Source organism: Canis lupus, chromosome 9 (genome assembly GCF_011100685.1).
Source record: "Canis lupus familiaris isolate Mischka breed German Shepherd chromosome 9, alternate assembly UU_Cfam_GSD_1.0, whole genome shotgun sequence".
NCBI classification, from domain to species: Eukaryota; Metazoa; Chordata; class Mammalia; order Carnivora; family Canidae; genus Canis; species Canis lupus.
Window position 1 is genome coordinate 6,408,467 of NC_049230.1, and position 9,856 is coordinate 6,418,322.

Consider the following 9,856-nt stretch of genomic DNA (forward strand, 5'->3'; position numbering starts at 1 on the left):
GCCAGGCCTTCGGGTGCTGGTCGCTGTCTGGGCGCAGTCCTCCTCCCCGTCCCGGGCCCGCTGTCCTAGGATCCAGACTGCCCGCAGACACCGCTGCCCAGTCCTTGGCCCCTTCCTTCGACGGGTGGAGACATCGGGAGCCGGAGAGCCGGGGCTCCAGTGAGGACAGACCTCAGCCCGTCCCCAGGCTGGACCTCATGGGACGGGGCGCTGGGGTGACCGCTTTTGGGGCGAGGGCAGGGTGTCGCGTAGGTCGCCCCGGGGCGCTCGGGAGCAGGGTGTTTAGGACCCAGGGGCAGCCCGGGGGCGGCTCCCTTGGCGGCGGGAGATCCTACCCCCCCCTCCCTCCCGGGGTGCGCGGCTCAGATGTCCGCGGAGGCTCTGGCGCTCCGCAACCTCCGTGTGCGGCAGCGGGGGCTGGCGGCCTCGGGCCCTGCTCGGCCCCCTCCTCCAGCCCCATGCCTCAGCCCTAACCCCGCCGCCCTCCCCCGCGGGGGGCCTTTCCCCGTGCCCCCTGCCCACCCCGTCCGAGTCAGGCGCCATGAACGACCAGTACCACCGGGCGGCCCGGGACGGCTACCTGGAGCTCCTCAAAGAGGCCACCAGGAAGGAGCTGAACGCCCCCGACGAGGACGGCATGACTCCCACCCTCTGGGCTGCCTACCACGGCAACCTGGAGTCGCTGCGGCTCATCGTGAGCCGGGGGTGAGTACCCGCCCTGTCCCTGCCCGAGCCCCCCAGTCGAAGGGGAAGAGAGTCTTCAGGCCCCTCCAGTCCCCTGAGACACACTCCCCAAGACTCCAAGTTATCTTCCGCCTCCCTCCTCTGAGCGCCTGTCTTCTCTACCCCAACTAAGGTGGGACCCCGGAGCCTGGCAGCTGTGGGAGGGCCGCACAACCCGAGGCTTGTGACACTTGTGACCTGGATGAGGGGCTAGGAGGGGAGGGACTGGGATTTGGGGTCCATGATTGTGGGAGGGGCTGCAGAGTGAGGGGGAGGTGGGATCGGTCTCCTGGGTGGGTGTCACCAGGAAGCAATAGTGGGGATGGAAGAGAAGGGGGAGAAGTGGTGCAAAGTGAAGCTCCTTAGGGCCCTCTCCCAGCCCGGGGCCAGAGGGCTCTCCCAGCCAGTGCTGCACCTCCCTGTTCAGCTCTCTCCTGGCTCATTCTTGGGATTTATGGGCACCGGCTCCAGCACCAAATGTCAGTGGGTGCAGCCACCTCATTAACTCCCTCTCTGCCCCTCCCCCATAATGGGCTCCCTCTCCTGCCCTTAGGAGTTGTCTGGGAGGAGGAGTGGGCATAGAGTCCATGCGTCAGGGCCAGGGAAGGGGTGTGAAGGTAGCAATGGAGGAATTCAGGATCCAGGCCCACTGATGTAGGTTCTTGGGGCTGAATGACACTGTGGACAGCTTCCCCAGCCTCCACAGTTTCCTACAGAGAGGTCACCTGGTTGAACTGGACACCTGGGCAGCCTGGACAGGGAAAAGGAGTGGAAAGCATGCCCCCAGGAGGACATGCCCCAGGAGGGTTCATATGAACGTCTTAGGCCCTGGGAAATCACAGTGGACGGCAAGGGGCCCAGCTGGCCCTGGTGCCAAATGCTGGCTTAAGCCCTGAACATGTGGTGGTGGGGAACCCCCTTGTCCTCCCTCTGAGGCTCTCCTCAGGCCTGCGGCAGGTGGGAGCAGGCCCTAAGACCAGGGTGCTGAGCCATGTTCCAAGAAGCCAAGACTGGCCCTTCCCGCACCAAGAGATCACACAGCGGTCCTGCCATCCTGCCTCCCATCAGAGAGGTCCACGGAAAAGGGTGGCTTCCCAGTGCACCAAACCCCCCAACTCCTACAGAGAGCAAGGCTTGATGTTGAAAGGGGGGTGGGCCAGATGCCAAGCAGCTCCTCTCCACATTGTCCTGCAGGACTTGGCGACCAGTAGGGGAAATGAGGAGGGGGTTGTGGGGAAAGCTGTTGAGACAAGGGAATGATTCTTCCTCCAGCCCTGCGGGGTGGCCTCAGGGCCTCATTAGTGTGAGGCAGAGGTGCTGAGCCAGGCCCCTGTGGGAGGGGAGAGCTTGGAGGAGCTGCCGGGCTCCCAAGGGGCACAATCGGGTGTGGAGGATGTGGGAAGATGCTGGGTGGGTCCCCTCGGCAGGCACAAGCCAGCCTGCCTGTAAGGCTCCCAATGACAGGGCAGCCCCAGGAAGGGAGGGCTCTTGGGCCCAGGTTGCACACTTGCCTCCTCCTCCGCTTTGGTGCTGGCTGCCCCCACACTCCCCTCCCAGCCCAGGCCAAGACCCGACACCTGCTCTCACACGCAGCCTTGCCAGGCCTGGCCCCGCTCCCTGCAGACATGGCCGTGCCCGCTGACACACTGGCACGCACCCTCACACACCTTCCCCCCCGGGGCTCAGGCTCAGCACCCACCAGTCTCCTGTGTCCTTTTTTAAGGTCACCCCTGCACCCTCAGCCACACTCACCACCGCGCCTGCCTAGAGACCCAGACACAGCCCTGGCCCACCACCTCTCTGGGCCAGCTCCCCGCTGGGCTCCATGAATAATTCACTCCTTTCTCTCTGGGCATCAAATATTTATCCCCTGAGATTCCCAGCCATCAGTTCTCTTGGGGAAGGCCCCGCCCCGGCCCCGCCTTTCCTGCTGCCCCACCCCCTGCGGGCCTGGGGCCATTTCTGCTCCACCCCCACCCCACCCCCACCCCCATCTCCACCTCCACCCCCACCTCCACCTCCACCTCCACCCCCACCTCCATTTCCACCTCCACCTCCACCCCCACCTCCACCTCCACCTCCACCTCCACCCCCACCTCCATTTCCACCTCCACCTCCACCCCCACCTCCACCTCCACCCCCACCCCCACCTCCACCTCCACCCCCACCCCCACCTCCACCTCCACCCCCACCCCCACCCCCACCTCCACCCTCACCCCCACCTCCACCCTCACCCCCACCTCCACCTCCACCTCCACCCCTTCTCCCCCGGCTCTCCCTAGGTAGGTCTGGCATCTCCAGGAGTCAGAGGAGACATCTCGGGGCCTTCGGGTCCTGCCGGTGCGCCCCCGGGGGTCGCCCAACCGGGCCTGGAGCTCCCCGCGTCTGCAGCCAGGGCCGACGGCCGTGGGTTCATCACCCCTCCTTGCGTGTCCTCCCTGCAGGGGTGACCCAGACAAGTGTGACATCTGGGGCAACACGCCCCTGCACCTGGCAGCTTCCAACGGCCACCTGCACTGCCTGTCCTTCCTGGTGTCCTTCGGGGCCAACATCTGGTGCCTGGACAACGACTACCACACGCCGCTGGACATGGCCGCGATGAAGGGCCACATGGAGTGCGTGCGCTACCTGGACTCCATCGCCGCCAAGCAGAGCAGCTTCAACCCCAAGCTGGTGGGCAAGCTGAAGGACAAGGCCTTCCGCGAGGCCGAGCGGCGCATCCGCGAGTGCGCCAAGATGCAGCGCAAGCACCACGAGCGCATGGAGCGGCGCTACCGCCGCGAGCGGGCCGAGCGCTCCGACGCGCTCAGCTTCTCCAGCCTCACGTCCAGCACCCTGAGCCGCCGGCTGCAGCACCTGGCGCTGGGCAGCCAGCTGCCCTACTCGCAGGCCACGCTGCACGGCACGGCCAGGGGCAAGGGCAAGATCCAGCGGAAGCTGGAGCGGCGCAAGCAGGGCGGCGAGGGCACCTTCAAGATCTCCGAGGACGGCCGCAAGAGCGTGCGCTCGCTCTCGGGCCTGCAGCTGGGCAGCGACGTGATGTTCGTGCGCCAGGGCACCTACGCCAACCCCAAGGAGTGGGGCCGCTCCCCGCTCCGGGACATGTTCCTCTCGGATGAGGACAGCGTCTCCCGTGCCACGCTGGCGGCCGAGCCTGCCCACTCGGAGGTCAGCACCGACTCAGGCCACGACTCCCTGTTTACCCGCCCGGGCCTGGGCACCATGGTGTTCCGCAGGAACTACCTGAGCAGCGGGCTGCACGGGCTGGGCCGCGAGGACGCCGAGGGCGCCCCGCGAGGCCGGCTGCAGAGCTCCCCCAGCCTGGACGACGACAGCCTGGGCAGTGCCAACAGCCTGCAGGACCGCAGCTGCGGGGAGGAGCTGCCCTGGGACGAGCTGGACTTGGGCCTGGATGAGGACCTGGAGCCCGAGACCAGCCCCCTGGAGACCTTCCTGGCCTCCCTGCACATGGAGGACTTCACCTCCCTCTTACGGCAGGAGAAGATCGACCTGGAGGCCCTGATGCTGTGCTCCGACCTTGACCTCCGCAGCATCAGCGTCCCCCTGGGGCCCCGCAAGAAGATTCTGGGGGCCGTGAGGAGGAGGAGGCAGGCGCTGGAGCGCCCACCAGCCCTGGAGGACACGGAGTTGTGAGTGCCCTGAGCCTTGGGTGGATGGGAAGATGGGGGCCTTAGGGCCTTAGGGGGCCCCAGGGGAAGATCTGCCTTTTCAGGAGTGTGTGTGTGTGTGTGTGTGTGGGGTGTAATATCGTATTTAGTAAAACTTAGTCCCCACCAATTACAAGAGGCCTCACTTAATTTGTTCATCCCCAACTCTGAAAAAGAGGCTGCCAATTTAAGGAGGACAAGAGGCCTTCTTATCACAGCAAATGTAAAATGTAAAATGTAAAACACCTCCGTTTAGATCTCAAAATGCCCCCAAATGAGTGTGAATGCGATACAGTAGTCAGAGTAATCACAGCCAGGACGTTTTGGGCCCTCCCACCTACTGGGTGCCAGAGATGCCCCTGCACATGTCCTCTTACTGAGTCCCTCCCAGCTCCCATGTGCAGGGACTGTATCATCCCCATTTTCCAGGAGAACAATTGGAGCCTCAGAAGTTTGCAGTAGCTCATCCTAAGGTCCTGCTGCTGCTTGGTGCAGAGCTTGGGCTTGATCCCCGGTCTGTGTGGCTCTAGAGCCTGGTGACTCCCATGGGAGGAGAGTTGTCAGGTTCAAAAGCTGTCAGGGGAGCTCAAGTCTGCTAACACTGGTGGCCTGGCCCTGGGCGGACCCCTTTCTCATGGCATCCCACAAGCCCAGCACATGACGTTGCCTCCTTTTGGTGTCAGTGGCTTTTACCCTGCATGGCTGGGCAGGAGTGGGTGTGAGGAAGCAGTCTGGTTTACAGTTCATTGGATGGGGATGGCCAGTGTCCCCATCCCTGACCATTAGCCTGTCAGGAGAGGGTTAGTTGTCCAAATGGTTCATCTTGTCTTAAAATGATGTCTTGAAGGCCCTTACCTGAAGTCCGTTTCTGTGTCTTTCTCTACAGATAACAGAGGGCTCCTCTCTCCAAACCAAAATGAATTGCATGTTGCCACAACCCACCGTGGGACCATGAGGTCCTCACAGTTGCCAGCCCTGAAGCCCCCCGGCCCCTCCCCAGGAGCAAAGACCATGTGGATCATCTTTGAAAGCCTGTCCACACTCCACATGCAGGTGTAGCCTGGAGGTACCAGCAAGGGGTCCTGAAGCCCTTGAGCCACACCCATCCGAATGCCCCTAAAGGACATGTGGATTCTTGGGACACCAGCCCCAGAGGAAGGGCAGGGAACCCCTGGGGCCCCAGGGAATAGATGACATGCCCATTAGAGCTGAATGGGAGTGTGGGGGGTGGGCATGGCCTGTTCCAAGGGCCATTGTCTCTCCCCACACTCTCCTCCAAGCATCCTGTTGTTGTGCTCAGGCTGGAGACTTGCTCATATCCTACATATTTGTGAAGGGAAGAGTTTGGGCTGCCTCCCCTCCCCCCATACACCTTAGAGAGGAGGTTCCTAGCTAGACTCTTCAGCCAAATGCTCTGACTGTAGGTAGTCCCCACCCCCATCCCAAGCACAGCCAGCCCCCATCCCCGTGTCCTTCCCCTACTGGACATGCTGGGGAGTTGGGGTGCCAGGCCGGGGTGAGGGGGCGGTGAATGGCCCCCTTACCAGTTCACCTTGTGGCAGGGCCCAGCCTGACTCTGCTCTCCTCACTCTGCCCTCGTCCACCCTGCCTCCACCCTGGTCCCTCCATGGACCCCAGAGGGTCAGGGCAATAGATGTAAGGTGCTAGAGCAATGAGCTGCAGTATTAGGGCCCTTGGCCTGGTGGGCGTGCTCTGGGGTAGAGAAAAGGCAGCTGCCAACTGCCTCAGTGGCTGCCAGCCCAGAGACAGGCGGAGACTGGGCATGGCTGGGTGTCTAGCCTCTTCTGGGCCAGTCCTGTGATATGGACAGTGGAAGAGCCTGAGGATGTCGATTATCTAAGCTCCCCGGGTCTCTGTGCATGTTTGTGTGTTGAGGGCTGCTGGATGGATTTGCCTCCGGGTCTGGAGGCAGAGGGGCAGCTGCATGGTTCTGCGTGGGTAGTTGGTCATTGAGAGCTCAGCATGTGTCCCTGCTCTGTGATGACACCAGTGAGACCAGGAGAAAGGCCAGCCCCAGGTGGTCCTCAGACATGTGTCCTCAGTTTTCCAGTTGGACTGAGGTCACAGATGTGGGGGAGAGACTCAGGGGCCCCCTTACATGTGTGGGCACACACACCCTCCTCCTCTGTCAGCAATGAGCCTCCATCCCTGACCCTCAGCTTGGGAAGCAGCTCCCATGGGAGCACTGCCACAGCCCCCACCTCTTTCCTGGACCCCCTTGGCCGGGTCAGGAGACAAGAAAACCCCCAGAGAATGCCACAGGCCTCCATCTGGCGTGTCTGTGTGTGCGTCCAGAGCGGGGGCCACAGTGGAGGTGGTTTCTGTTTCCACACTGCAGGCTTGGCTGCCTGCCACTGCCACCCTGAGCCCACCCCAGTCCTTTTCCCTGTTCTCTGGGCCTGGGCCTGGGGCCACCCCCAAGTGCCGACTCGACTCTCTCAGAGCCCAGGTGCTGCCCTTTCTCTTCTGTTCTCTGTCTGTGTCCTGCCTCAGCCTCCTCCCCATTCTCCCAGTGCCGGAGTGGGGCAGGCTCTGGGATTCCCACTGCTGTACGAAGTACACCTCCCACAGGCTCATTATAACTTTTGTAGAAAATGTTCTGTATCACAGTCGCGCCTGCGTCTCATCCTTTAATCACTTGAGGGTGGAAGAGGGAGAAGGTCTTTCTGTACCTAAAAGGACTTGGTCCTCGTGGCCCCCCTGGAGGGGGTCACGGGACGGATGGGTGAGCATTCCGTCCTTGTGTATCCCTGCATAGCCTTCCCTCATCCCTGGGCCTTCATCCTGCTCTCTCTGGGCCCAGAATTTGGAGCTGATGGAGAGAGAATGTCCAAAAGAACCGGGGAAGGAGAGCCAGAAGCTGAGTGAGGAGGATGGTCCAGGCCCCAGCCCTGTCCCCAGATCCTGCAGCTGCTGAGGGCACGAGGACACTTTCTCCCTTCCCAGCAGGGCCCGCCTGGCCTTCTCCAGATGGGCAGACGCTGTACCTAAGGAGGCTGCCACCCACCTCCCAGGCCCCATAAGCCCTCATCTCAAGGCCTCCTGCCCACCCTGGGAGGCCATAAATGTGGTCCCCATTTCCCTCACCAGCCTGGGCAGCTCTTGGGGCAGCCCTGTTTAGAACCCCCTTCCTCCCCAGGGGGTAAGGCTTCCCCTTGAGCTGGAAGACAGTGGCCTCTGTTTGCTCAGTCAAGTCCCGAAAGGGCCCCCTGAGTCATTTTATTTCATTCCCTAAGGATTCTGGGTCAAGTGCTTCTGCCAAAGGGAGTGCAAGGCAGCTCCCTCCCTCCAGCATCCAACAGAAAGGTCCAGAGGATATCCCAGGGGGAAGGTTGCTTAGCAACCATCTGGGGTTCTAGGTCGTCTCCCTCCACTTTACAGATGGGAAAACTGAGGCCTACCGACGGGAGGCTCCAGACCCAGAACACCAGCCTCCTGACTGCAGGTGCACTCTCCTCCCCACCAGGCTGCTAAGGGGGCCAGCCGGGATTCTCTCCTCCGATGTTCCGCAGGCCATCCACCCTGTGATGCCTACCGGCCATCCTGGTCACTGCACCTACCTCAAGAGACACCCGCCAGTCCTGGCGCTGCGGTTCCAGGGGAAGGACATGGGGGTGACGACCCAATCACAGGACAGCGGATAGGAGCTTCAGTGGGTGGCGTAGAGGCAGAGCCTAATGGGAAGCCCTGGGGGCTGGGGTCTCCATGGGTCAGTGTGGCCGGAGGGTGGAAGCCTGGAGCCGGGTGGCAGGTGCAGCTGCAGGAAGTCTGAGGGGATTTTAAACACAGTGAAGGGAAGAATTTTACATGGTAGGGATTGCCTTCTCGACCTATTCCCCTCAAAATTTAGATCCAGGTGTGGGCAGTTCTAAAAGTTTGGAGCAATCGGTGGCTCTTAGCCTTTAGGGATTAGAATCTGGTAACGATATAGATGATTCTCCTGGGAAAATGCACTCCCCACACCACACACTCTCAAATGCAGTTCTGCTCATAATTCCAGGCAGCTCCTGGAGCTCCGAGGGGTCCAGGGACCCTGTGTTAAGAAGCCTCAGTGAGACTGCTCGGAAGTTACATCATAAATGAGATTACTAATTTGGTGGACATGGGGCGGGGGGGGGGGGGGGGGTGTCAAATGACTCCAGGAATGAAGCCAAAGGAAGCCAGGAAGGGCCTCCAGGTATGTGGGGCAACCTCATTTTACAGATGAGCTAATTGAGGCCCCGGGGGCAAGGGGCTGGCCGAAGATAACAGAGCAGCCAAACGGGCAAAGTGGCACTCGGTCTCCTGGTGCCTTCTGTGGTGGCAGCTCCCTCCTGTCCCTGTGTTAGACGAGTCCTGGACAGCGTGACAGCCCTATGCTCCCAGCGCCTGCCTGTGTCACCTTCTCTGAGATGAGCCTGGGTTGTACAGGAGGTGGCGGGACTCAGGACACAGCCAGATCGGGGCAGCAAAACTGGCGCTGGCCCTTTCCAGCTGTGCGGCCTTGAGTCAGTTACCCAGCCTCTCTGAGTCTGTTTCCTCAAGTAAAACAGGTGGTTATTATTCCTTATAACAACAGCGTAGATCGTCAGGAGGTGACATGATCATGGGAGGATGATGCATGATTAGGCACTTAGCACACTGCCTTAGCACACATTAGTGATGATCATGGTCATTGGTGGCCTTAAGCCCATGAAGCACTCACCCCATCTGTGACCCCGCCCACCCAGTAGGTGAATCCTAGGCCTTTCTGGGGAGCAGTTCTGCTTTTCTGACCCAACTGCTTTTTTGACTCCTGTATGCCACCTCACCAATCCCATTAGATATTGGAGATAGCACGGCCTCCTCATCCCACCAGCTGGGGTCGGGAGGGTTCTGAGGCAGGGAAGGAATGGTCAGCGGGCCAAGGATGGGCCTCTATCTGGTGGGAGGACCCCCTGGGGAATCCTTTCCTGGAGGATCCAGGGCATCTTTTCTGGAGGGGGAATCGTAAGCCCACTGACCTGGCCCCATTATATTACTATCTGAACATTAGAGTTCATCCAAAACTTCCTCCTAATCCTACAAGATATGTAGGTGAGGAGTTTTAGTCCTATTCCATAGGCGAAGAGATTAACCATCAGAGAGGTTTTGTGACATTCCTCAGGTCCCAGTTAATTAAGGAAAGCTCAGGCTCCCTGACCTGGGTCCTTTCAGCCACCTTGTCCCCAGAGGTAAGCTTTCATATTTTTACTATTAATGTTGAGAGCTTATAAGGTGTCTGCACTTTATATACATTTAATTCTCCCACTAAAGCCACAACCTATAAAGTAAGGACTGTATCATGATGATCATCCCCATTTCACTGGTGGGAAAGCAGAGGGTCAGAGCAGTGTTATGAGTTGCCCAAGGTCACAGAGCTTTCAGGTGGACAAACCAAGCCTCAGAGACGAATTCCCGTGGTATTGAAGCCTGCATGCCTAACC

The 9,856-nt window shown here is 60.5% G+C and overlaps 1 protein-coding gene across 4 annotated transcripts; it reads left to right on the top strand.

The window, feature by feature from the left end:
- The first annotated feature begins 380 nt into the window (after nucleotides 1-380).
- Nucleotides 381-8,527, top strand: USH1G (USH1 protein network component sans). Of its 4 annotated transcripts, XR_005364216.1 has the most exons (5): nucleotides 381-705; nucleotides 3,168-4,373; nucleotides 5,278-5,457; nucleotides 7,794-8,026; nucleotides 8,413-8,527. XR_005364216.1 is itself a non-coding variant. In XM_038546645.1 (3 exons), exons 1-3 carry the CDS (start codon nucleotides 542-544, stop codon nucleotides 5,279-5,281), a joined length of 1,374 nt encoding a protein of 457 aa, XP_038402573.1. In that variant the 5' UTR covers nucleotides 381-541; the 3' UTR covers nucleotides 5,282-7,774. The 4 variants fall into 4 exon arrangements, 2 of the variants coding, with proteins under 2 accessions (XP_038402573.1, XP_038402574.1); XR_005364215.1 differs by having other exon boundaries at nucleotides 7,794-8,521; XM_038546645.1 differs by lacking the exons at nucleotides 7,794-8,026; nucleotides 8,413-8,527 and having other exon boundaries at nucleotides 5,278-7,774.
- Nucleotides 8,528-9,856: the final 1,329 nt, after the last annotated feature.